This window comes from Eschrichtius robustus, chromosome 3 (assembly GCF_028021215.1).
Source record: "Eschrichtius robustus isolate mEscRob2 chromosome 3, mEscRob2.pri, whole genome shotgun sequence".
In the NCBI taxonomy this organism is placed as follows: domain Eukaryota; kingdom Metazoa; phylum Chordata; class Mammalia; order Artiodactyla; family Eschrichtiidae; genus Eschrichtius; species Eschrichtius robustus.
In genome coordinates, this window is record NC_090826.1 from 65,567,738 (window position 1) to 65,595,234 (window position 27,497).

Sequence of the window (27,497 nt, forward strand, 5' to 3'; positions counted from 1 at the left end):
CCAAAATTTGAGGCAGGAGCTGGCCGCTTCTATGGCTTAAATTTTGCGTAGGATGAGATGAAAGAGCAATACTATTAGCAACATACTTTTTGTCTTTCTTGTATAGCCTTGATTTCAAATCTAGTAGCAAATCATAAGCTTTTGTGCTGCTCAGATGTTCCTTCTTTATCTTAATGAGAAAACTTTTCGCAAAGGGAGTGCGAACCTCTAGATAAGTCAGCCCCCAGGTTTCCAGGGAGCCGTCGCTGTCCTCAGCTAGACAGGGGAGCTGCTCGTTTCAGGAGAATGACTGAAACATTCAAGTCACCCAGACCTCCGCTTCCCCTTCAGCTTGCTGCAGAAAGAGATGTAACCTGAATCTTTGTTTAGGTTTTGGTTGGGGAGTGAGAATCAAAAAGCTACGGCAAATGCGGAGAGGAGATTTTTTTTTAAGTCAAAAGTTAACAGGCCATTCCCAATGTTTTGTTTTGTTTTTTTCTTCTTCTTCTTTAATACTAAATCTGGAGTAAGTTGGCTTGTCCTGATAAAGATCTTGACTTGTAGAGAAGGCGGGTTTTTCTTAATGAGGTGAGGCTATTCCTCCAGGAAAAGACTTTTCCCCCCACACCCTCTTCCCTCCCTTCATGTAAGGTTCCACCCTCTGGAAAAACAAAACTCTTTTTTTTCCTTTTCCTAGAGGGACAGACCTCAATGAAGTTGGGAAACAATCTTAAGAGCAGTCCATCAGAGTGGTTACGGTCACAGCGGCCTCTTTGGACGAAGACTTGTAGCATTCTTTCTCTTCTCGGTGTCAGCTTTTATTAGTGCGCTGGGGCTGGGGAGGCGGGCCAGATCGGCAGACACGGACAGCCTCTGACCCTCTGGAGTTGGTATGTGATAAGCAGCCCTAGCAGTGCCATGTATTGGAAAAGCGAGCAGATGTTTGTGTGTAAACTAGAAGAAAAGGACGTGCCGGAGCTGGCAGTTCCTCCCGAGAAGGTGAGCGACCCGACGCCTGGCCAGACCAGCTGAATCGCAGTTTCCTTGAAACGCGAGCTGTTTGCGCTCCTAAATGAGGTTCAGAAATTACCTGTAACGGCCTCATCTTCAAACCTGGCAGTTTTTTTTCTTACGTAGTAGCGTTAGTCAGTAATCATTGCCTCCCCTCCCCACAAGCTCACTTAACCTGAGGCCATGGAGACCGTAATTTGGGAGACGAAACCTCAAGCCTAAGGCGCTCTCGGGTACATGTGAGTCGTGCTTTTGTTGTGTTTGCAGTGGTGAAAGGGCGGTCGGGAGAGTGAGTCTGGAGATCCAGGCGGCTGTGGGGTGGGAAGGAACAGAGGCGCGGCTTCCCGCTCCCAGCCGCCGGCGGACGCTTGCCGGCCCTAAGGAGCTCCTCCGGCCGTAGGGCGGTCCGCGCTGCCGCGGCCCCACAGCGAAATAGAAGCAGACGTGGCTCCAGGAAGGCCTCTGGGATCCTAGGGCGGGCTAGGAAGGCCATTTTACTTTAAAAAACCGAAAAGAAGCAAACCCCAGGGCTCTCGAGTCGCACTATTCTTCGAGTAGATGGGGGGAAACTGACAAACTCTCACCTCACTTTGGAGGCAGGAGCCGCGGGGTATCTCGCGTTTTAGGTTTGAAAATCATCTGCAGCCTGTTTGAGCGCCTCCGCCGGACCCGCATTGGGCACCGCTGACTGTCTTCGCGCCGACGCTGGCGGGGAACACTCGGCGAACGCGGGGCTCTTCTGCCTAAACTTTGTGTCTGCGGCGCTGGGTCCCGAGTAGGGAGCGCACCCGAGGGTCCCGGCGGAGAGCCCGAGGGACTGGGGGGCCCGGACAGTATCTCTTCTGGTGCTACCAGAGTGACGGAAAGAGGGAGGCGAAGAGACAGAAATGCAGAACTGTGGGCCGTTCGAGTTCCGGGACCCCCCCTCGTCCCCCAAGCTAGAGTTTCCGTAAACGAAGGCAGAAAAAGCCCAGAGCTGCTGCGTTTTCGTTTAAGAACAAAACTCCTACAAAGGCTTGGAAACACTTGAGTAATGCGCGTTGTTGCTTTAAAACATTTTGACCGAGGTTGGGTGAGTTTTTTTTTTTAATGACACAAATTAAATTCAGCTGGATATTTTCCATTATTCGACCCGCTTTTTTGCGCTAGCTAAAAATAATCCTTTAGTAGCTCAAATGTTGACTTACCGAGCAATAAGTGGCAATTTACACCTTAAAGAAACGAGTATAAATCACTCGCAGCTCTAATTGCTGTTAAGTTTACGAAAGAGCTGCTGGCTCGGTTTAATCTGAAGCATTTTCATTCAAATTGTCATCGGAACAAACACCAGGCTTCTTAAATCCAGCTGTAATTAGCTTTCAAGTATCCTATTAAACCTCTTCACCTTTTGGGCTATCCAATTCAAAAAGCCCCCTTTTAAAAATATATATGTGTCTTGCTCTTTTAATTGAGGCTATTAAAGAAATCAAGTTTCTACCCCCACCCCCTCCTCAAATCCTCTTTTCTTCTCTCCCACTTCACTCCACCCCCATGCACCCCCTTTAGCCGGGTGATCCCCGCTCCGCTGTGATTGACGTCTAGAAAGAAACTGCTTTGTGCCGGGATGATTGTTATTAACTTGTTACCCCCGGCAGGGGGGCGGGGAACCGACGTGCTACGGTGAGCGCGGGGACCCGGAGCCCCGAGAGCGCGGCACCGCGCCGGGCGAGCCGTTGGTGCTCCGGTGGCCGCCTAGTCGCGCGCTGAGGCTGCGCCGCCGCCGCCGCCCGCTGCCTGCAAGGGAGGCTGCGTCGGCGTCGGCTTGCCAGGCGCGCGCGGGCCCAGACGCCCAGACGGCTGCACGTGCGGCCCGGAGCGCCGTGGGCCTTCATTAGCCCGCCCCGCGTGCGGAGAAGCTGAAGCTCTGGGCCGCACGTGCCGGCTCTGAACTTCTCGTCTCTGTTCCTCCCCACTTCCCCGCCCTCACCTCCTCAGTGCCAGGGGCTCATGTCGGAGGAGTGCGGGCGGACTGCAGCCCTGGCGGCCGGGAGAACTCGGAAAGGCGCCGGGGAAGAGGGACTGGTGAGTGGGTAGGGACCCGGTGGTGGCGAGCCGGGCCGTGGGGAGGCAGCCCAAGGACGAAGGGCTGCTGTCCCCGCACTCCTCCCCGGGCCCAGTTGGCCCCTCGGGGAGCGGGTGGAGAGGGGTGCTGGGGCGGGGGGAGAAGCTGAGCCGGTGTGGCGGGCTGCGCAGGGCCGCCAGGCGCCCCAGGTCATTGAGGTCAGTGGCCTGCAGCCCCGGCGTGGGCGTGGTGGGAGCATGGACCCGGGGGGAGAGGGCGAGAAGCGGGACCTCAGGAACTGGGGGTGGTTTGGGGTAAGGGAGGGGAGGCTGTGAGGGAGCCCCCGTGGGTCTGTGGGATGGGGAGAGAAGGAGGGGTCTAGAACCGCCTGAGACCGCGCCTCGTGGCTTCCTGCAGGTGAGCCCCGAGGGAGTGGGGGACGAGGACTCGTGCTCCTCCTCGGCCCCACTGTCCCCGTCGTCCTCGCCCCGGTCCATGGCCTCGGGCTCCGTCTGCCCCCCTGGCAAGTGTGTGTGCAACAGCTGCGGCCTGGAGATCGTGGACAAGTACCTTCTCAAGGTAGGGCGCAGCCGCGAGGCCCAGGGGCAGCGGGGTTCCCCGGGAGCTCTGGGAGAAGAGAAAAGTTTATTTTCCCTCTCTTTTCCACTCAAGTTCTCGCTGGAGAATGTAGACTTTCTCAGCACTACGGCCCAGTCAGGGGCAACTCATGCGGTGGGAAAGAGTGGGAGAAGAAATCTTAGAATACCCGCTGTTGCAAAACTGCTTACGTGTGACCCATCCTGGTCTAGACGTGCCGATACCCTGGGTGGATGTGCTGGAGTTAGCCACCTACTTGTAGCGGAACAGAACTGGGGAAACGCTTACCCATTCTGGAAACAGGGTCCTGCCCGATTATTTTTACTGAGCCTCGGGTTATGGTCCCTCCACCCCCAATAACACCCACACGTCTGCCTGCTTATGAGGACTCCAGGTCTGTATATGTTGATCGATTTCCCCTTTTCAGTGTCTCCTTTGGTGAGAACCACTGTCAAGTGCCTTAAAGGGTCTTTTCTGGATAGATATTTTACAATCTTATGTTTGTTTACACTAACCTGAGGCTTTTCCAGAGTAAAAGTTCATAGTAGCATTTAAATGAAAACCATTTTCAATATCTTCCTCCTCTTATTAAGGTTTAATACTTCAGGGCCACCCAATGATTTTTTTTTTAATGTCATCTCCAGTGCTTAGTGGGAAAAAAATGGAAATTGATGTAAATTTATACAAAACAGAAAGAAAGAAAAATGCTTGGGATGAAGTGCTTCAAGTGGTGGTTTGAGAGTTGACTGTCTGTCTTGATTTGTTTTACTTCTCTCAAGATATTGTGGGGGAGTTTTGGAGTACAAATTCTGGCAGGCTAGTTACCCATGTCATTGCATGAAGGATCATAGTCCCTTGTGTCTTAATTCTAATACCATGGAATTTCAACTTCAATAGCTTTTTTAAACCACTATTTAAAATAATGATCTCTCCTACACTGACTTAGTAGCAAACCAGTTCACTTTCTATTCTCCTCACCTCCCCCTCCCCACCCCAGTTTTTCAAAAGAATTCATTATGGAGAATATGAATTCAAAAAACAAATTAGTGAGTTTCTTTAAATTTCTCCCTCAACATACAAAGCTGCTTCATCTGGGGAGTTGGAATGATACCCTGTAGATACAACCCAGATAAAGCACCAAAAGGAGTTTTGGTGAAAACGTTTAAAAAGTGACTAATTTACTTAATTGGTGGTTGATTCATAAAGCTGGCTTTCTCTTTAAGTCTGTATTCTTAAGATTCCCATTTCAGTGTTTCCACACCTGAGCCTTTTTGGATATTTAAAAACCATCTTTTGGATCAAAACTAGTTTCTTATTTTCAATGAGCCCTCTCAATAATTAGCTTAATCTTTAAGAATGTTTCTGATGGATCTATAATGGATCCACTACACAGCAGAGAGGGTAAAGAAAAAAGTTATTATAAAGTGACTCTTAACCTATCCTCTGAAATAGATAAAATCATTTCTAGTGTTCATCTTTTATATGTTAACATATGTTTATATGTTTTATATTTGTATTGTATAAAATAATCTAAGTCATCTGAAGAGTCTTTTAAAGCTATCCTTTGTAGTAGGACCAGAGTCCTCTCAATGAAGTCTTCTACGTACAGTCTTAGACCACCCCTTTTTGTACATATTAGTGTATGTACAAGAAAACTAACTGCTGCTTATTACATAGGAAACTAGTTCTAACAAAAATTTGACACTTTATGTTTAAAAACTGAGTTCTTAACTTTTTCCCCCCCATTTTGTGTGCTTATTCTTCCAGGTAAGTTTGAATTCAATTTGAGTCACTGGTGAAAAAATAATTGTTAGACCTAATAGAATATTTGAGGGTATAACTGTTTAATATAGAAAAACACCATATTGTGAGGCAAGTTAAATGGAGTTAGAACAAAAAAAATGAGAGGAGTTAGATGCATCTGTTGCCCCATCTGATACTTCAGTGCCCTGTCGTTTGAGGGATTTTTTTTTCTGGCTTGGTCCTATATATGTATACATACAGAGATTGAATCAATGCTAGCCATCAGGAAAGGTTTATAGTCGCCAGAATTTTCTCTGTTCACCTTACTTTCATCTCTGGAAAAGAAATGGAAGATGAAGGAGATTTTTTTTTTAAGTAAACTTTGAGGAAAGGTGGCAAACCAGGCGTTACATCTGGCTTTAGGGAACTAGAGAATGGCCATGACTCTGCCCTGAAGCCTGCATCTAGCCTTGCTTTTAAAAAAAAAAAAAAAAAAAAAGAGCCTGGATAACATCAAAATGCAGAAGGCCTTAAACAGTGGAATACTAAAGGAAACCTGTATTTCTACACTTTAACTTAATTGGGCCCGTTTGAGGAAAAAAATAGAAAGAAAATGCATCTCTAATTAATAGGACAGCATTCACCATTGTTAATTTTTTTTATTTCGATTTCCTCAGATTTTTTTCCTATTGTTTCCTATTGCTATTTTCCCTGTTTTCTTGTATGGTGAGCATGTAGTTCTTTTATAGCAAGACCAAAACTTAAAATTTCACTAAAATGATACTCTCATTAGTGCTTTGGAAAGAGACACATAACTGTAATTAGAAGCCAGTGAAACTTTCTTCCGCTTCGAAGGACCTTTTATATTTCATATCACAGAAAAATATGTTGAACAGTAGCGCTAATATGATAGAATCATTGGACAAGATAGTCTTTATTATGAAATAGTGTAGCAAAAGCTGTATTTCACAATTTCCCATTTTTCCAATTTCCTAATTCTTATATTAGGCATTAGATCCATTTGTAGAGTATAACTGGTGTTTTTGCATCATTGCCGTTCTCTTAAATGAAATTTAATTAAGCATAAGCCTAGTTCCTGTGTCCATTTAACAAGAGCAAAATTTAGGAGGCTGCATTACAGGCAAATTCAATTCAATACACATCTTCGTTTTTGAAGGCTAAAGATGTGCCGCTTATACAATGATAGCAACAGTTTAAGGTAAGGCTATTTATGATTTGTCCCCTGATTTGACAATGTTTCATGCTCCTATATAGAATATAAAGTGCTGTGATTTATTAAATTAAATTAAAGCGTTTAATGTCTCACTTCCTGAAGTATAAATGGCAAATAGTTGGGTGCCTTTTTAGAACCGTTTATAATAGATTTATTTTTTTCCTCTAGTAACCATGTCATTAAAGTAGGGTTACCAATGCTTTATGTTTTGATTATTTAATGTTAGACAGGAGCCAGGGCTTTGGCCATATCAACATTTAAATCTACCTTAGGAATTTCTGTTTTGTAAGTAAAATGGATTGCCTGGCTTCTTTACACGGGTAAGTATTTCTTACAAAGCTTCTTTTCCATTTTCTTTCTCACTTTAACTAAAAAGTAGATTGAGAAGGGATGTGGCTTGAATTCTTTAGCTACCATGTTTCATGGTGGGAAGAATTTGGTCAAGGAAAAAAATACAAAACCAGTATGTAGGACTTTAAAGTGACTAAAATTTTCCCTGTGTTCATAGACATTCGATAACAAAACAAAACAAAAAACAAACAAAAAAAAAACCTGAATAGACGTTCAATTAAAAACAAAAACCCTGAATTTTTCAGAAGTGTATTTAAAAAATTAAACACAAAGTGTATAATATGCTACTGTGATTTTCTGTTTGAGGTCTGAAAGAGAATATATCTAGATGCGTATTTGTGTAAATGACACCTCTTAGATAGAAACATTCAGAGTATGTGTTAAAATATTAAGGGGCCAGCTTTTAAAATTGCCTGATACAGAAAACCAATGAAGGATACTCTTAAGTGTGGTTTTAGAATAGCTTCTCATCCTAACCCCTTCTTCTTCACAGGTGAATGACCTGTGCTGGCATGTTCGGTGTCTCTCCTGCAGTGTCTGCAGGACCTCCTTAGGAAGGCATACCAGCTGTTATATTAAAGACAAAGACATTTTCTGCAAACTTGATTATTTCAGGTACACCGATACTTTTTTTTTTAGTAAGTAGATACTCCAAGAAGGTATTACACAAAGAGAATTTTGTAAATAGCCTTTCTTGTCCAGTTTTATTTACTGAATCCCACTTTTTCTTATACAATGGATTTCAAAATGAGAATGCTTCATATTTTTGAGGTATAATTTGTATTAAAACAAAATTAGCATGCTATGTGTTTTAGGAACTCAGTATACAAAAATTAATTTTAAATAATTATTTCCACTTTGGCGAATGAAAGTTTTTGGTATTAAAAACAGGGAACTTTCTTTGCTGTGCAGAGGTATAAAGTATGAAATATAAGATGACTTATTATAGCAAAGCCCTTTGTTCAGGAGGAGTAGCAAGACAAAAATGAAGTAATTATGGGGGAAAAAAATCAAGGTTTTGTTGTGCTTTCTCCAGTTTACTATAGAATGACCCCTAGTAATATACCTATAAAATGCCAGCAGTTTGGAAACTGTGATTAAACCATATTATTCAGAAGAATTGACCATTCCAGTATTGGAAATACACCAAGTCTAATTACGTATTCTGCCTAAAAATCCTGTTTCTTTTGTCCGTTCTTTGATCTTTGTTTTGTGAGATTGTATTTGCCTAGGATATTAAATGTAACATTTTCTCCACATGGTCTCTTTATAATAGTTTAAATGTAAAGTTTCTTCTAAGATAGAATTTAATTCTTAATGGATAGCTATCTCAAAATTGAAATCATCCTTAAGCATGACTTTTTTAAATTATCACATTTTTTCCCTATTTGCATTTCCAAACGAAGAAGAATGTTCATTGTGAAATTGGGAAGTTAATACTACATAGTGAAGTTTGTAATACTAATTATGTTATTTATACTCAATTTCAAAAACTGATTTAAGAGAATTTAGTGATTGATTTGAATAAAATTGCTAGGTAGTTTAAAGCACTTCATGAAATCCAGAGTCCTTTATTTTATAAAGTCATAGAATTTTATAATTACCCAAAACATATATTTCTCAGCAGGATTACTCTCTGTTTCCTCAAAAATAGTAGCAGTTTGCCTCCTCTTTCACTTAGGATACGCTAATCTTAATTTTTTTTTTTTTGGGTAATTTAAAGCCCCTTGAAATGTTTGGTTTCAGAGACTTATTGAAAGTCTAGTTCTTCAGGATTTTTTTTATACTTCATATTTTATTATATTCTGAAATTTATTCTTATGATTCAGTTTTTCAGATTAACTTAAAAACTGGCAATACCTCTAAAGATATGTTAAGGAATAGACACAGACACATATACTTATCTAGTTTAATGTGGATATGCCAGGTTATGACTGCAGTTGTGGTAGGAGATATGACAGAGAGTGTCTGGTCACTAGGACTGAGAGAAAAAAGAAATCTTTACATCTGGCATTTTGTTAAGATTAACTTGCATTTAATGTCCAGATATGTGTCTAAAAGTTTTAGGTAATATTTCCCCTCCTCTTGTGGATGGTATTGCAACAGCTTCAACATTTCTGAGTTTTCCTTCACTGAGGTTTCTGAGGTTTCTTCACACCAGAGTGAACAATTTCTGTTCTATTCATTCTTTGATAATATCAATTGAAAATGTTTTAACTTTAAAAAAAAGTTTAGAGCATTTTCTAATTATCTCAACTTGGTTTTAAGACGTCATTATTTATATCTTCAATGGTATGCTTTTGTATTTTTAGGTTTCAGTCTCGAGTGTGTGTGTGTGTGTGTGAGTTATGTTGAGTCTCTAGGTAATTTATAAATGTACTGATATTTGTTACAAGAAGGATACTGAAACTCCTATGTCATTTATTTTAAAAGAAAAAAAATCCTTTTCTCCTTTAGAGTAACAATGAGAAGTTTTTGTTTTATAAACAGGTTTGAATTATGATCCCATCTCAAGTCTCGATTGTGTACCATATGACTTTTAAAAAATAATTGATTCCTGGTTCCTTTTCAAAAGATTTAAATACTTGGGTTAATCCAATGAGTAAATAATGTGTTAGTTTAATCTTAGACTGATGAATATCTCACCAAGCATTAAAATCTTCACCTCCCACCCTTCTATTTATGTAGAAGGTATGGAACTCGCTGCTCTCGCTGTGGGAGGCACATCCATTCTACTGACTGGGTCCGGAGGGCCAAGGGGAATGTCTATCACTTGGCGTGCTTTGCCTGCTTTTCTTGCAAAAGGCAACTTTCCACAGGAGAGGAGTTTGCTTTGGTGGAAGAGAAAGTCCTCTGCAGAGTGCATTATGACTGCATGCTGGATAATTTAAAAAGAGAAGTGGAAAATGGTAAATATATACTTAAAATACTTTTGAATCTTTTGGGACAGTAAACACAGGGACAATAACGATTTTTCCTAAGGTCGTCTTAAAGCATTACTTTGTGTAGTGTAATTGTGGTGAAACTCATTAAGCCCTCCACTGTTAGTGATGGTCTCCATCTGTTTATTTACAAGAAAAGCCATGGCATATGTATTCGCCTTGTGCCATATTCTCAGGAAGCAGCCTTGAGTTTAGGGTTCTGTTTTGCTTTTTGTAACCATTTGTTTCCTTGTATTTGCCTTTGTAAGGATGAGCCTTAGATGTGCACTTCCAACTTGGTGCACTTTTGACTAAATATACAAGCCTACAAATGGAATATTGTTTCCACAGTATGTTTCTAGTATGTTCTAAAACTTAAGGGATTTGGCAAACTAGAAGATGTATACAGTTTCATACCAAGCCAAGAGATGCAAGAAACCTATTATTGTATGATTGTTCATACAACAACCTATTATTGTATGAATGGTGTGTTTTTTAAATGCAGGTAATGGGATTAGTGTCGAAGGCGCCCTCCTCACAGAACAAGATGTCAATCATCCAAAACCAGCAAAAAGAGCTCGAACAAGCTTTACAGCAGATCAGCTCCAGGTAGACATGACAATGAATTTATGAGTTTTTGCCCTTCCCCACCTAAAAAAAAAACAAAAAACCCACCAAACCCAAACTAACAAAGCCAAACAAAAAACAATCTCTATGCTGTCTTAAAACATTTTTGTTTTCAAAAAGGTTAGCCTGTGCTTTTTGTGAAAACTAACTTGTTAGGTGTATGAAAACATTGCCCTAAATATTGTTCATCAATATTTCGAGAGTCATGATGTGATATGAACTCATCATTCAAGTTCGTCTCCCTGGGGTCTGTTAGCATTAACATCAAAGTGGAAACAAAATGTTGATCTGTTCCGACTTCCTGATAAAAATTACTTTAACCCAGGCATTTACATTACTACATGTAATTGCGCTAGAAGATAAAATATTTGGGGACTCTTAACAGAAAGAGACGCTCAGTATGTGGGTCGGTGGGACACTAACGTGTTCATCTTTTTAACAAACCACATTGAGTGTTTTAATGGACAAGATTGTACATTTTCTGAGTAGGAAAGAATTGTAAACGCTTTACCATAAATAGGAGTCTACCGATTGACTCCAATCAAGTAGACCCTTCTTGTTTTTAAAGAGGGTAGAGGGAGTAATTCTATAATTTGATGCTAAAGGTTCATTATGTTCCCTGAAAAGGGAGGGATTATTTTCAACTTAGTTGCCCTAAGTATAATTGTTGTAAGTTCTATTTATGCAAATTGTCATGAAAGTAATGAAATAATTACTCCTTGCTTTATATTTAAGTCTACGCATACAGTGATTCTTTCTGGCATTTTTTTTCAGATAAAGAAATCACATTTTCTAAAAGATTAATGTGACTGAAGTATTTGTTTTATGTTAAGGTGAGGTAACATCTGTAAAGCGCCTACCATGTATGGCTGGGTGCTTTACACATAGTATCCATCTTAGCTCAGACTTGAAAGGATATTTATACAATGTTAAGAAATGAGTGAAGGTAATATTTTGAAAAATCACTTATAGTATTCTAATACTTGGCAGTATTTAAGATGAATGCAGTAAAAGAGAATTTTTATTTTGAGAATGATTAAGAAAGAAGCCTTGATGTGACACAAATATTCCAAGGGAACTTAATGGCATTGGAAGCAATCTAGCATTAAAATCTAGATCTATTCTAAAAAATTTCCAAAAGTGTTTTTGATTTCTTAATTTAGGCATAGACTGCATGGTCAGCAGGTAGGAAATGAAAGATAAGGCAGTTGAAAGAGATATCTGTTTGAACCTTGCTTTTCTGGGTGCCTCATTTGGTTGTAATGAAGATCACGTAAAGCCCCAGGTTAGGAGATATGAATAACTGTGGGAGACCTGGCAGCAAAATACCCAGTAGTTAAAAGGTGTCTGAGTTAAAATATAATCTCTAATGTAAATATGTTCTGTTTATAAAGTGGGCTGTTTCCATGAAAGCCTGGCTATAACTTTAATAATCATAAGCCTGATAGCTTTAGTTCGATATAAAAATTTATTAGTAAAAGGATAACTGTGAAAATTTGAAACTGCTTTAGGTAGAAATACAATCTCATATAGGAAGATAGAGGCACTAATTAAATAGAAAGGGAATAATATTTGTGGAGGTCTTTGTATACCAAGTCTTATGCCAGACATTTTCTCTACATTATCTTCTTTTATCTCTTACAATCCCTTGATATAGGTAGCCTCATCCAAGAAGTGTAGGTACTCCCCCAAGGCAGACCACCAAGGGAATGGCAGAGAAGACATTTGGACCCTGCTCCCCAAACCTCTGGTCTTTTCATTTTGCTTGGCCTCCCAGGAGACCATGAGTAGAACTGTGCCTTAACAAAACTCCACTTAACGACAGTGGCAGCTAAAACAAGAGTGAGATTCTGAATCTTGTAGATAGCCTTATAGTTTTAAATTGCAAATGTGCATAAACTATTTAAGCCATGCATTATTATACGAAAATATTATCTGAATCATGTTTTAAAAATTTATATCAGAATCATAGGTTTTTAAAAATGAAAGCAGAAATTATATACTTTCAAAGCATGTTCTCATTTATTCAGAATTTATTAGCATCTATCTGTGCCAGGAATGGCTGAAACAAATGAGACACAATCCTTGTCCTCAAGTGTTCTTTGTAGCTTAGGAATCTAGGATAAGTTGAATCATTATACTTTGCCAGAACCTCTAATAAATCAGGCAGTGTACCTCATTGTCAAATTGTCCTACTTTTCAGAAAGCTGAATATATTTAAGTAGTGCTTGAATTTAGCAAAACAATAAAATATAGGTGATCAATAAGTCAAGACTATTCATAGAGTACTGGTTTGGACTTATAAGACTTAAAATGGGAGGAACAAACAAATTTCCCAAATTCTTCTTTAGAAGCTTATGGGAAGAAAAAATAGTTTGACTTTCAGAATAGAGTACTATTTTGTGGTAGCAAAAATATTTCAAATATTGTCTCATTTGTATAAATTGTATTTTAAAAGTTCCGGCAGTACTATGGTTTGCTTATTGTAATTGGAAGTATTTGCTCAATGATTATTAATGTTAAACATGCCAGGGTTAGCACCTACTTTAATCTACTTTCAGATCAAGTTGGTCAGCTGCTACTATGCAGACTCCTCACATTTCTGGTAGACCTTCTGGCCTTAAAATGATGTGTCTACAGAGGCTTGCTCCTTGACCATGTTAAAAGAGCTCAGAAAAGGAGTAGGGTGGGTTTTGGCATCATTAGTGACCAGAGAGTAATGAAACCAAGTTAAAATTAAAAGGGTTCTTTTGTGAGACTAAACACTGATGAACACATCTTACTTTTCCTTTAGCATATTCCACCTTCAAACCATCAGTGTTGATTTAAGTTTTCCTTTATTCCTTAATGAGAAATTGCTTTAGTAAATGTAATTTACTTCCATTATTAAACTTGTGAATTTGAAATGCATTTGTGAAAAGCATGCTGTTTTTGTTTTATAAATTATCAATAATGGCCTTACAAACAAATCTTCAAATATCTGTTCAGCTTTTCTCCTTGAAAAATTAAAAAACAAAGACATAATTAATTTGTTCATTCTTTTTTCTCTTTGGGATGTTACATGCTCAACTACATATAAACACAACTCTGTTTGCACATGAAGATATTAAAGTTAACACATTTGGAGTAGGAGAGGAAGAAGGAAGTGAGCTGGGCGAGATCATAAACTTTTAGGCTGATTCTGCCCATTTTTTAAAGCAAAAATACATGTGCTGTTTACAGTGAGTGTGTGGACAAGTGTAGTTGGATAGGAAGACAGGAATACCTTATTCTGGAAGAGTCACTATCAGCGAGAACGTAACTGAAAAAAATTATATAATTTGTAAACTTTATAAGGTTTCCTGGAACAACATCGGTCTTTTTCTCCACACTATCTTCAGATTTTCCTCACATTGCCGAGGTTCATTCCGTCACACAGAAAGTCTTCAGCGCATACTGTGTGACAGGAAGGGGGATTAACTCCTGCGGATATGAAGAATAAGACAGTCCCTTTGCCCTCAAGAAACTCACTATCTGCTATGGAGAGCTCGACTTACTAACACATTAGTTAGCTACGCAGACAAGTGCAGTGGCAAAAGATAGTATTATATGAGGAGCATAGTGGAGAATGCAGTTAATCTTGCCTCCTGGAAATGGTGTTGAGGTCAGCAGGACTTAAGGTCTTTAGGTAGATTATCCCCATCACATGCCCACAGACATGCACAATCATGTTGGATGCCAGACTCCCCTTTCTCATTCTTATAATACTTTCTTTATATTTTATAATACTTCCCTCTATTGACTTTTAAGTAATAAAATTCAAATATCCCACTTGATTTCCGTGATTTCCTTTTCTGGAAGAATCCAAAGCCCTTGGAGTGTGCTTTTATTCTGGTACTCCTCCTCCCTCCCCCCCACCCCACTCCTCACCTCTCACTTTAGCTTGTATTGTTGCTAATTATTGGCATGCGTATATCTTCTCCTAGGAAGTTGAGACCAGAATCACTTGGGAGCTTTTCCATCTATAAATGTTTAGATCTCAGGAAATTCTTATTCAATGGGCTGATGGGTGTCTCTTTTTAAGATCCCAGATGTTCCTTTGCATAGAGCAAGTGCTCAAAACAATTAATGATGGAGTCATTACAATTAAGTGGAATCCATCTGTTGCACTGTCTACTTTTGCAGACTGATAAAAATTGCGGTAGGGGCCTTGAACCTGTTTTGCTCAGTAGAGGCTGAAGATAAAAAAAATATTTTTTTAAGTTTTTTAATGCTAGCAATTTTTAACAAAACGGAAAAAATAGTAAAGAGACTTATACTATTACGCATTTTATTTGTGGATTGTCAGAATGGAAGAAAAGATGAGCTTATTTTTAACAGCATAGTTGAGAGACAAGTTTTTATGTTGAAATAGATTTTTTTTAAGATTTCAACATAGCAACTTGTGCATAAATGTACACAATATGCATTCTTTTTTTATACATCCCCATATTGATTTTCAAGTAATAAAGTGCAAGTATCCCATTTTCTTGTGCATGTCTTATCTCTCCTGTCATCAAAATGCATAAGATTGAGCTTCTTATTTTTAGCTATTTACTACCTACACTTTTTTAAAAAACAGGTTATGCAAGCACAATTTGCTCAGGACAACAACCCAGATGCACAGACCCTCCAGAAACTGGCAGAAAGGACAGGCTTGAGCAGACGTGTGATACAGGTGATTATTTTAAAGGGTAATCAAGAGATGTTAAAAGTTCTAGGTCATTTTTCTTTTCCCCCTTTTGGTATCTGGTTTATTTCACTTAGCATAATGTTCATCCAGGTTGTAACATGTATCAGTACTTCATTCCTTTTTATGGCTGGATAATATTCCAATGTATGTACCACATTTTATTTGTCCATGGACGAATATTTGGGTCATTTCCACTTTTTGGCTATTATGAGTAATGCTGCTATACACATCAGCACACAATTATCTGAACGCTTGCTTTCAATTCCTTTAGATACATACCTAGGAATGGAATTGCTGGATCATATGGTAATTCTGTGTTTAGCTTTTTTTTTTTTTTAATAGATCTTTATTGGAGTATAATTACTTCACAATACTGTGTTAGTTTCTGTTGCACAACAAAGGGAATCAGCCATACGCATACACATGTCCCCATATCCCCTCCCTCTTGAGCCTCCCTCCCACCCTCCCTATCCCACCCCTCTAGGTCATGGCAAAGCACCAAGCCATCTCCCTGTGCTATGCTGCTGCTTCCCACCAGCCAACTATTTTACATTCGGTAGTGTATGTATGTCGATGCTACTCTCACTTCACCCCAGCTTCGCCCTGCCACCCCATGTCCTCAAGTCCATTCTCTATGTCTACATCTTTATTCCTGCCCTGCAACTAGGTTTATCAGTACCATTTTTTTTTTTTAAGATTCCATATATACATGTTAGCATAATGAAACAACAGACAAAGGATTAATCTCCAAAATATACAAACAGCTCATGGAGCTCAATATCAAACAAACAAACAATCCAGTTATTCTAGGTCTTTAAAAGTGTAAATTGTTGGCGGGGGTTTTTGTTTTGTTTTTTGTTGTTGTCATTGTTTGTTTTGTGAAGAAACGTCAGAGCATTAGCTTCCCATTTTAGGTCTCTTCACACTCTAATCAATTTTTTTAAACCTGATAATTAGCCTGCTTGGTCTAGGCTACCATTTGTTGACCATTGATTCATTGCTCAGAGCAACCCTAAGGATCCTCAGGCTAAAAAGACAACTGTGGTTCCAAGCTAGATCTGGTTCTGAGGCCAGAATTTTTTTCTACTTTTCTATTATTGTGAATGTGAGTGAGTGGGGGAGGGGTGGGCAAGAGGGGGGATATCTATGGCCTTTGTTAATGATCCTGGTAGAGGGAGTGATGTAAACAAAACTAGAGAAGGATGAGTCAGAGCAAATCTGTTGACAGATAAGATTTATGTTTGCAAGTTGTGGGGGATGGAATTATTGGAGCTGAACTTGGAGAGGCTGTGCATGTAGAGTTATCTTCTGAGCAGGAAGAGATTTTAGGAAGAGATTTTACGTGATTTTACGTAATTTTAGGAAGAAAGGTCTGGTGACAGTACGTGGGAAGAATTAGAGTTGGGAAAGGCTGCATAGAGATTGACAGATTAGGTGTGATGCCCAGCAAAATAGTGATTTTTTGAAAAGAGAATTAACTGAGGTAGTGGCCTAGAATTCATCCAAAAACATTTTATTGACTGAACACTGATGGCAGGTACTGGATGCTAGAGAGACAAGAAAAGGACCTGGATACTGTAATGGGGAAGCAGAGAGACATCAAAGATGACTCTTAAATTTGAAGTCAACGTATCCATGGGAATGGTGCTATTGACAGAAATATTAAAGGTTTTTTTAAAAAACGGGTTTGGTAGTTGGGAGGGAGATGAATTCCCTTCTAGCTGTGATAATCAGACAATGATGGTAGCAGTTGAGCACATAAACAGGTATTTTAAAGGATGAACAGGACTCAAACAGAGAGATCCAATCCCATGAAATTGGGTAAGATCCTTTAGAAAGAGATCACAGACAGTAAAAAGGGAAGAACGGACTTTATGGAGAGAGCTGTTTGAATTGGACCATTACAGTCAGCATCAAGGAATGAATCTGGTATAGAAGCATCATGGAGGGCCAAGGAGTTAGGTGGGTTCAAGATGGAAGTGGTCAATTGTGTCAAGATTTTCTGTTTCCCTCAGATCAAGGAAGTGGAAAATAATTTTAAATAATATTTAAGGTTAAAAATGGTGTAAAGAATTAATAATGCTAGTGACCATAACTATCGAGATAAAGTTCAGTGGGGAGAAAAAAGGTTAAGTCCAACACTGCACATATAATGTTTTACTTCTTAAATTGGGTGATTGGTAAACAGGTATTTATTCTTCAGTTTATTAAGCCTGAAGTATTTCATAATTAAAAAATCATTTATACCAAGAAGTCAGTGGGAAAGACCTGATGATATTGTATCTTCTCCAAAGACCTAGATTCCCAGTGGATTTGGTTGAGTGCAGTGTAATGAGGCTCTCTGAAGAGGCAAGTCCCATGACCTCAGTATTTTTCTAAATGTCCAGGGTATTGTGTTTGTTTCAGAGTGCCAAATTTTAGAAAGGGACTAACAGGGAACCAATGTGAAAAGAGTGCTCCCTTTACAGGAAGGTTAAGGTCATGAAAGTCTAGAAATTATGTGCTGGTATTAACAGCAACAGGGATATTTATCTGGAAAAAAGATCCGGAGATGGTAAGGGAAGGAATAGTATAAACAGAATAGGTGTCTTCAAACGTATGTGAAAGGCTGTCCTACAGGCAGCGGGATTGGGTGTCTGCAAGGGAATGTAGGAAAGAAACAGATTTCACTCACTATGAAGAATTTTCTCAGTATGTAAGGCTACAAAAATGGCATAGGCTACCATCGAGGTAGTGAGTCCCTGTACCTGGGAGTGAAGCTTCCTTTGTTGAGGTAGTTCAGACTTAATGGTCTGAGGGGTCCTTGTAATCTACGACTCTATACATTCAATGACAGTGACTGCTGTAGCTAAGTCAGATTCATGATTATTATGTTTTAGATTATTTTGAAGTTGGAAGGAAAGGAAAATGGAGGGTTTCTGAGAGCTTTTCTTATTATTTGAAGAAATAAGGACCGCAGACAGACATCTGTCATGTAATTTCCAGGTACTTAGGTCACCAGTATTATGAGCAAGTTAACTTCATTTCAAGCACTAGAACTTGGAGAATATGCTGTTGGATGGTGGCTTTTAATATGTGAGGATTGAATTTAAATATTTTTGATAAGATGGCAAAGGAAGGAGTACTAGCAATCCAAATATATAGTCTGTCACAGTATTTTTGAAGGATTAATTACAGTGATCTCAAATAGTAGTCATAACCTCTTTGCCCAGCCTACTTCCTAGCATTGGACACACTTTAGAAAAGTTAAAGAAAAGAGATTTGATTACTAGGCCTTGATTCTAATATGCAAACTAGGCTACCCAAAGATTAGGTAGAAGTAATGTTCTTATACAGGGTGTAAGTACAGGTCTCACCTTTACTAGCTAAAGTCTGCATAGTGAGACATTATAACAGAGCAGATCATCATTGAGCTGAAATCACAGAATAAAGATGGATGATTTTACTTTTCACACTCTGCATCCAGATACAATCACTGTTCACATACCCTTTCAGAGGTGAATTACGAATTGTGTATCTTACAGAAACATGATAAAACATTGCTATTTCTTCCAGTCAGTGTGCTTGAAGTTCTCTTTCCATATTAAGATTTACATCATTTTTATTGCTACACATATTGAGCATAGCACAATTTATTTAGTTTATTTCCAATTTTTTGGTATCATAAAAATGCTATAGTGAACAACATTGTGTGTATACCTTGCACGTTTGTTCGGTAGTGTCCATAGGATAAATTTCTAAAAGTGGGATTGTTGAGTCAAAAGATAAAACATTTTTGGGCCTTTGACTGATAGTACAAAAATCGCCTTGCAGAAAGTTCATAACCAATTTATTCTACCAGGACCTACGTGTGAAATTTCCCTTTCCCCAACGCACGTAAATCCTAAAAACTGTCATTCTTTTACATCCTTTCCAATTTGGCAGTCAGAAAATGTCATTGTTTTCATGTATATTTCTTTTATTGTCAGTAAACCTTAACATGTTTGCTTATTTTGAAAATAAAATTTGTATTTTTTAGCGCTCTTTTCTATTGGGTTGTTTCTTTTCTCTTTATTGTACTGATTTTTATTGTTTATCATAGTTAAACTTTCATAGTTCATCAGTTTCCCTTTCACTTATTTTTTCCACATAGAAATTTTACATTGTTTTGTATTCAAATCTCTTAATATTTTTTTCTCATAGCTTTGATTCCACCTAGAGAGTATATCAACATTGGCTTTTGTTTCCTTAAACATTTATGGTCCCAATTATTTACACCTAAACCCTAATTTATCTGGAATTGACTTTTGGTTACATGTTGTAAAGTAGGGATTTTTCTATTTCTTTTCTCCCAAACGATTAGCCAGCTTCCTCTAAATCAATATTACACCAATACTGATTTCCCAATAATTTAAAATTCCATCTTTTTCATACATTAAATTCTTGTATTTGACTCTTCGGGTTTTCTAAGAGATTCATCTTATGCATTAGTCTTTTCTTTTGCAGAATGTCTACATGGCCTGCTTTCAGCTTATGTATTTTACAATTTAGAACTCAAATTTTTTAAAGAGTATGTTGCTCATAAGAAATTTTAACCCTTGTTAGAGGTTTGAAAGCAGAAGGAGGAAATTTTAAGTCAGTGAGGAGAGTCAAAAGGACTGTATTTTATTCCTGAAGCTAGGTGGCCCTCATGTCAGAAGTTGTTTTCTGATGTCTGGAATCTTCAACTATATTTTGCTGTGCAAGTTACATGACACTTTGTGTTTTCAAACCCCTCTCTGCTTAATTACCTGTTGATCTTTCCAAGGAGCTATTTGAATTAGCATTAAGGTAGTCATTCTACTGTTTATGTCATGCTTTCTTCATCTTTATTTACAAAGTCTGAGATTTTTAAAAATAACTGAACAGTTTCCATCCAATATATAATTTATTGGAGACATAAGATACTTTGAAGAAACTCTGGGAATCATAGCGCCATGTGTTTTAGGTTACATGTAGTCCTCTGGGGTGCTTGTCTTCCGGGCACTGTCAGGGGAAACGGCAGGTGACGGCAGTTCCTGCTTACAAGTTGGAGAATGTGTGCATGTGTCTTCTTGGCTGGGTGGGTGACAGCAGTGGCACCTGTTAAGGAGCCTGTGGAGGAACTGTGACTGAAGACTTTGGGTAAAGTCTCTGTATAGGTACCTAAGAGTCTAACTAGCACTCCAGAAGATGGGGGAGAAGGCTGTGACTTCTCACTCCTCTTCCTTGGTACATGCCTAAGCTTGTTCCTGAAATATACCTCAGGTGCTGCCATTCAGCCACCTGCTCAGACGCCATTGTATTATTGGTTTCTGTTCCTTTGGTTTTAACCCCTTGAGTTTATACTTTGCAGCCTTCTGTTTGTGAGTCCCAAGGACAAGGTGTGTCTTTTGAGATCAGGGCAACTTTTTCACATAAATCTTTTTGCAGCTTCCTTCTGTTCCACATTATTCAGCCCTGATTCCCTAGTGCCGTCAAGTACCTACCTACCAGCCCTAGGCAGAGACTTAACGCCCCTAGCCTTCTCCCCTGATCCCCAAATGTTCTTACCCTAATTTCCTTAAAGTTTTTATCCCTCCACGTCTCTGTCTTCTTATGACAGAATTGTTCTGAGTGATAGCAAATAAATACTATATTTTAATAGAGAAACACTCTGTAGGCAAGTTTTATCTAAGAGCAGGGAGTTCAAATGCAGGTAGCTTAGATATTGGAAGCATTCTGGGCAGTCTAGCCTTACTTACCCTGACCTGCACGTACAACTCTGCTTACCCAGAATATGCTTCCTTTATTTCTGTGATAGAGTGGACAACAGGGTGGTTAGCTCTTTACATTGGTGAACTGTTTCACCAGTGGATGTGTTTGTTATTTTATTCTGCTTAAATATCACTAGTTGTTTCTTATTATAAGCCTGACCTTAACCTGCTTCTTAGAGAATAGCCTATGTATTTACTAATAGAAATTGAACTCAGCAGGTTACAATGTGACTGGAATAACTGAATCAAGAGGTTTGTAGAAAGCTTTAAGCTCTCAGTAGGGATTTTAGTCATTTGAAAAAAGATTTACAATAAGTCCAGCAGGTGTCTGAGAATACATTTAGTAGTGCATTTTTAAAAATTTTCTGATGAAAGGGCTTTTTCTGTTTTCCTTTTTGTCCCAAATGCCAGTAGTAAAACCAAGGAAACTTTTCTGGAATTTTGAATCCCTTACCCCATTTTTATTTTGGAAGATGCTGGCTTAGGATAGAATCAGTTTTTAAGTAAATCAACAAATAATTATTATTTGGGCAAAGAAAATGACCATTGATAACTGTGCAAAATTGTTTCTCTTGTGTCTACAGAATTCTTTTTTAGAAAGCTTATTTAGATTGATGCTGCGCTTATATGGTAGAGTGAGGTTGCATTCCTTGGTAAACTGAACTGGTAATGTACTCAACTGATAATGTGACATAGCTACATTGCTTTTCTCCTCCCTCAGGTGTGGTTTCAGAACTGTAGAGCACGCCACAAGAAACACGTCAGTCCTAATCACTCCTCCTCTGCCCCAGTCACAGCAGTCCCGCCCTCCAGGCTGTCTCCACCCATGTTAGAAGAAATGGCTTATTCTGCCTATGTGCCCCAAGATGGGACAATGTTAACTGCGCTGCATAGTTATATGGATGGTAGGTATCCTGATATTTAACAGCTGCCTCCCAAGCAATCAATTACTGGTACCTTCTAATAGTATATTATTGATATACTATTCACATTTTGAACTATTACCTCAGTAGTAGCTGAAAAATATTGTCAGGGGTGGGTGTAGTAGGGAGAAGAACTACCCAACATTCTTATTTCTGTGACTGCCTTTTTTAAGGGACAAGTTTAACACTCACCTTACAGCTAAAATACAAATATTGATAATGACCCATAGTGCTTGATTTTAACTTAGGAAAAACATTCTTTTTGTTTTCACCTGATAAATATTTAAATAATTTATTTTCCTATGGTCAGAGGAAGTATTCACACTCAGATTTTTAGATTGGGGTTTACTGAGTTTTGTTAAAGAAACTTTTTTATTGAAGCAAAACATACATATAGAAAAGTGCACACATAAGTATTCAGCTTGATGAATTAATAAAATGAACATATCCATGTAAGTACTACCCAGATGAAGTAGTAAAACGCAGTTAGCACCCTGGAAGCCTCTCTTATGTCCCTTCCCAATCATTATCCTCTTCCTCCAAAGTAATATTGTGTTGACTTCTAAAATCATGTTCTAGTTTTGCCTGTTTTTGAGCTTTATATGAATCGAACCATGCAGAATGTATTCTTGTGTCTCACTTCCTTCAACTACAGTGTTTGTGAGATTCATCTGTATTGTTGCAAGAATCAGTGATTTGTTGGTTTTCATTGTTATACAGAATTCCACTGTAGGAATATACCACAATCCACTTTAGGGTTGATAGACATTTGCGTTATTTCCAGTTATGTATATGCTGCTATGGACCTTATTGTACATGCCCTTTGGTGCACATTAATTCACAGTTTGATTTGGTATATACCTGGGAATAGAACATAGGGTCCTGGCTACACATATGTTCAATTTTAGTTGATTCTGCCAAAAAGTTTCCAATAGTGGTTGAACCATTTTACACTGAGACCAGCAGCACATGAGAGTTCAAGGTGCTCCACATCCTCGCTAACACTTGGTATGGAGTGACTTCTTAATTTAGCCAATTTAGTTGTTGTGTAGTGTTATCTCATTATTTCCATTTGCTTTTCCCTCATCACTGATGAGACTGAGCATTTTTTCATTGAGCATTTGTATATCCTTTTTGTGAAGAACTTATTCATGTCTTTTGCTTGTTGGTCTATTGGCTTGTCTGTTTTGTATTTTCCTTGATTTGTTCTAGTTTTGGCTGTATATTGAATATAAATAAGTTTTTTGATGATTATATGTGTTGCAGATATCTCCTATTCAGTGGTTTGCTTTTTCTCCTCTCTTGAGTATGTTTTATTGAGCATAAGTTCCTAATTTTAATGTAGTTCATTTCATCAGTTTTTTTCCTTCATGGGGAGTGCTTTTCTTGTGACCTGTTCAAGAAATTGTTCCTACTCAGAGATAATGAAGATATTTCTCCTATGTTATCTTCTAGAAATTTCATTAACTTTGTTTTACCTTTGACATTTAGATTTACAGTCCATCTACAAATGAATTTTGTATGTGGTGTAAAATAAGGAGCAAAGTTTTTGTTATGCTTATGAAAGTACCAATTTCTCAGCTGCTTTGCTGTGCCACACTTATCATAAATCAAGTGTCCATATAATTTATGTGCCAGTTTCTGTACCCTCTATTCTGTTTTATTGGTCTATTTATTTTTATATCAATACCTAATTGTTTTAATAATGGTAGGCCTATATTCTTGATATCCAGTAGTACAACCTTGTCCTACTTTGTTGTTCATTTGTATTGCCATAAATTTTTCAACCAAAAAAGAAAACAATTGAGATTTTGATATAATCTATTAGATCCGTTTGTAGGAAACTGCTATCTTAATAATATTGTCTTCCATACCATGATCTTAGTCTGTCTTTCTATTTATTTAGGTCATCTTCAAATGCTCTCTTATATTCTAGAGTTTTCTGTTTAGTAATCTTGCACATCTTTTGTTAGGTTTATTCATAAGTTTTTGTTTTGATGCAGTTGTAAATGTTTTTTCCTCTGTATGTGGAAATCTAGGTTGGCAGCTGTTTTCTTTCAGCACTTTGGCAGTATGAATTACATTGTCTTCTTGCTTCTATTGTTTCTGTTGTTTAGAATATAGATAGTTAATTAACTTGATACCACTTATTGTTGAAGTCAGCTGTTGGTCTTATTCTTGCTCCTTTAAAAGTGAATCTCTTTTTTTCCCCAGCTTTTCTCTTTATGTTTGGTTTTCAGTTTTAGTATAGTGTGCCTAAATATGCTTCTTGAATAGGTAGTTTGATGTATTTCACTATGCAAAAGGATCAGATTTTGTCTCTTCAAGTATTGTTTCTACCCTTATTGAAAAAGTCCATATTTTCCAGCATTTTGACCTTCCATGTTCTAGTCTAGATATTCTTCTGACCTATCTTCCAGTTCACTAATTCTCTCTCTGTCTATGCTGTAAAACTCATCCACTGAGTTCTTAATTTCAGTTATTGTGTTTTCCATTTTTAGAATTTCCATTTCATTCTTTTATATAGTTTCCACTTCTGTGCCAGAATTATCTATTTTATCACTTTATTCCTTAACAAAATTGTTATATTAATTATAGTAACACTAAAGGACATATCTGACAACTCCAGTATTTTGTGGGTCTGTTCTATTGTTTTTTCCTCTTTGTTTTCATTCAAGTCATGTCTTATTTGCCTTGTTGTTTTTTATTAAACTTCAGATGTTAGGTATGAAAACTAGAAATAATTTGAGGCTCTGGTTAATATCTTCCACCAGAGAGGATTTAGTTTTGCCTTTGGCAGGCGATTAGGTCAGAGGAAGATCAACTTAATCCAATCAGGCATCAGTCCTCACAAGGGCTGGTGTATTTCGGGGTCACTACTCCTTGGAACTAGCCTTTTGGGATCCCCCCAAAAAGCTTACATTTTGTTTTGTTTTGTGTCTGTCATCTTTTTTTTGAATTTTTGAATTTTATTTAATTTATTTTTTTATACAGCAGGTTCTTATTAGTCATCCATTTTATACACATCAGTGTATACATGTCAATCCCAATCTCCCAATTCATCACACCCCCACCCCCACCCACTGCTGCTTTCCCCCCTTGGTGTCCATACATTTGTTCTCTACATCTGTGTCTCAATTACTGCCCTGCAAACTGGTCATCTGTACTGTTTTTCTAGGTTCCACATATATGTGTTAATATACGATATTTGTTTTTCTCTTTCTGACTTACTTCACTCTGTATGACAGTCTCTAGATCCATCCACGTCTCTACAAATGACCCAATTTCATTCCTTTTTATGGCTGAGTAATATTCCATTGTATATATGTACCACATCTTCTTTATCCATTCGTCTGTTGATGGGCGTTTAGGTTGCTTCCATGACCTGGCTATTGTAAATAGTGCTGCAGTGAACATTGGGGTGCATGTGTCTTTTTGAATTATGGTTTTCTCTAGGTATATGCCCAGTAGTGGGATTGCTGGGCCATATGGTAATTCTTTTTTTAGTTTTTTAAGGAACTTCCATACTGTTCTCCATAGTGGCTGTATCAATTTACATTCCCACCAACAGTGCAGAGGGTTCCCTTTTCTCCACACCCTCTCCAGCATTTGTTGTTTGTAGATTTTCAGATGATGCCCATTCTAACTGGTGTGAGGTGATACGTCATTGTAGTTTTGATTTGCATTTCTCTAATAATTAGTGATGTTGAGCAGCTTTTCATGTGCTTCTTGGCCATCTGTATGTCTTCTTTGGAGAAATGTCTATTTAGGTCTTCTGCCCCTTTTTGGATTGGGTTGTTTGTTTTTTTAATATTGAGCTGCACGGGCTGTTTATATATTTTGGAGATTAATCCTTTGTCCATTGATTCGTTTGCAAATATTTTCTCCCATTCTGAGGGTTGTCTTTTCGTCTTGTTTATGGTTTCCTTTGCTGTGCAAAAGCTTTTAAGTTTCATTAGGTCCCATTTGTTTATTTTTGTTTTTATTCCCATTACTCTAGGAGGTGGATCAAAAAAGATCTTGCTGTGATTTATGTCAAAGAGTGTTCTTCCTATGTTTTCCTCTAAGAGTTTTACAGTGTCCGGTCTTACATTTAGGTCTCTAATCCATTTTGAGTTTATTTTTGTGTATGGTGTTAGGGAGTGTTCTAATTTCATTCTTTTACATGTAGCTGTCCAGTTTTCCCAGCACCACTTATTGAAGAGACTGTCTTTTCTCCATTGTATATCCAATCAGGCATCAATCCTCACAAGGGCTGGTGTATTTCAGGGTCACTACTCCTTGGAACTAGCCTTTTGGGATCCCCAAAAAAGCTTACATTTTGTTTTGTGTCTGTCATTTTTAACGAGGGCTTCTCTTCAGTGGTCCCTGATCTTTCATATTTATTCCCCACAACCCAACGTCTAACTCCTGAAAACTTTGCTAAATGTCTCAGCCTCTCACACTCCTTGTCTTTTAAAATTGTTACTAAACTTGTGGAGGAAAAGTAGCCTCATTTTATTTCTCTCCTTCTCTGGGACTTGACTTTGCAAGTTCTCACTACCTGGGTATCTTTCAGATGCCTTCAAACAGATTTCTAAAAATTTTGTCCAGCTTTCTTAATTGCTCTTAGAGGGACATTTGGTTTGAAGCAACATAGTTCTTATTGAGAGTGGAAAGTTCATTTTAAGGTTTGATTAAAGAAAAACTCAGAGCCTGTACCATTGATGCATTTACCTACACTAGGATTAAAGTTGTGTGTGTTCACATGAATGACTGTAGTGTTGCCCAAGTCAAATGTGTTTTGATGTATGTTTAGGGAAGAGGCAGCTCAGCATTCATAAATGAGAATTTGGGGCAGGGATCACCCTATAGAGGCACCTTCGTATGAAAGCTAGCAACGTCTATGCAGGCAAAGCTCACGTGTTTCTAGCTGCAGGGTAAAGTGCAGTGAATGGGGTATCGATGGAGGACAGTAAAGTGGCAAAAGCTTGTGACCCCAAATAAAGATTTTGGGGTAAACCATTCCTGGATTCTCATTTAATACTATACTCACTGTGCTGAATAAGCTAATGCTCCTGCTGAGGTCAGTGGAATGAGTGTAGCTTGGTGCCCTCAGCTATGAAATCAGTAGTGAGAGAACATTGCCTTGGATTGTTTTTTGTTTGTTTTTTAAATCAGTTTTATTTACCCTACAAAACTGATCCACAAATTTCTTTCTATTTTGTAGCTCATTCACCAACAACCCTTGGACTCCAGCCCTTGTTACCCCATTCAATGACACAACTGCCAATAAGTCACACCTAATTCCTTTTTTCAGGGATAGAAATGATTAAGGATATAAACTTGTCATTTATTATGTATAAAATACCATTGAAAATATATTAATGTTAATTTTTTATTTAACATCCAAAGCATTTCCAACATCACTTTGCTGCCCAGGTATGTATCTCTAGTTGGCCTGCAAGACACTTTTATTGATTCTTCATTTTTTTGTAAAACTTATGTTTACAAGAAGAAAACAAATCAAAACTTTTTTTTGTATTGTATGGAAATAGTTCACTCGAGTGTGTATCTGTTAATTTATTTGTCATCAAAAGAGCACTTTGCCCAGAAGAAAGGACTGA

General features: G+C 38.3%; 1 protein-coding gene across 1 annotated transcript; it reads left to right on the top strand.

Moving 5' to 3' along the window:
* Positions 1-2,964: 2,964 nt before the first annotated feature.
* LHX8 (LIM homeobox 8) lies at positions 2,965-27,177 on the top strand. The gene is made up of 8 exons (XM_068538020.1): positions 2,965-3,051; positions 3,449-3,610; positions 7,450-7,571; positions 9,645-9,865; positions 10,383-10,486; positions 15,105-15,200; positions 21,690-21,873; positions 27,101-27,177. Exons 1-8 carry the CDS (start codon positions 2,977-2,979, stop codon positions 27,175-27,177), a joined length of 1,041 nt encoding a protein of 346 aa, XP_068394121.1. The 5' UTR covers positions 2,965-2,976.
* Positions 27,178-27,497: the final 320 nt, after the last annotated feature.

Coding starts and splice junctions, on each gene's coding strand:
- LHX8 (XM_068538020.1), top strand. CDS start 2,977: ATGTCGGAGGAGTGCGGGCGGACTGCAGCCCTGGCGGCCGGGAGAACT. Junction 3,052..3,448: donor GCGCCGGGGAAGAGGGACTG/GTGAGTGGGTAG, acceptor GGCTTCCTGCAG/GTGAGCCCCGAGGGAGTGGG. Junction 9,866..10,382: donor AAAAAGAGAAGTGGAAAATG/GTAAATATATAC, acceptor TTTTAAATGCAG/GTAATGGGATTAGTGTCGAA.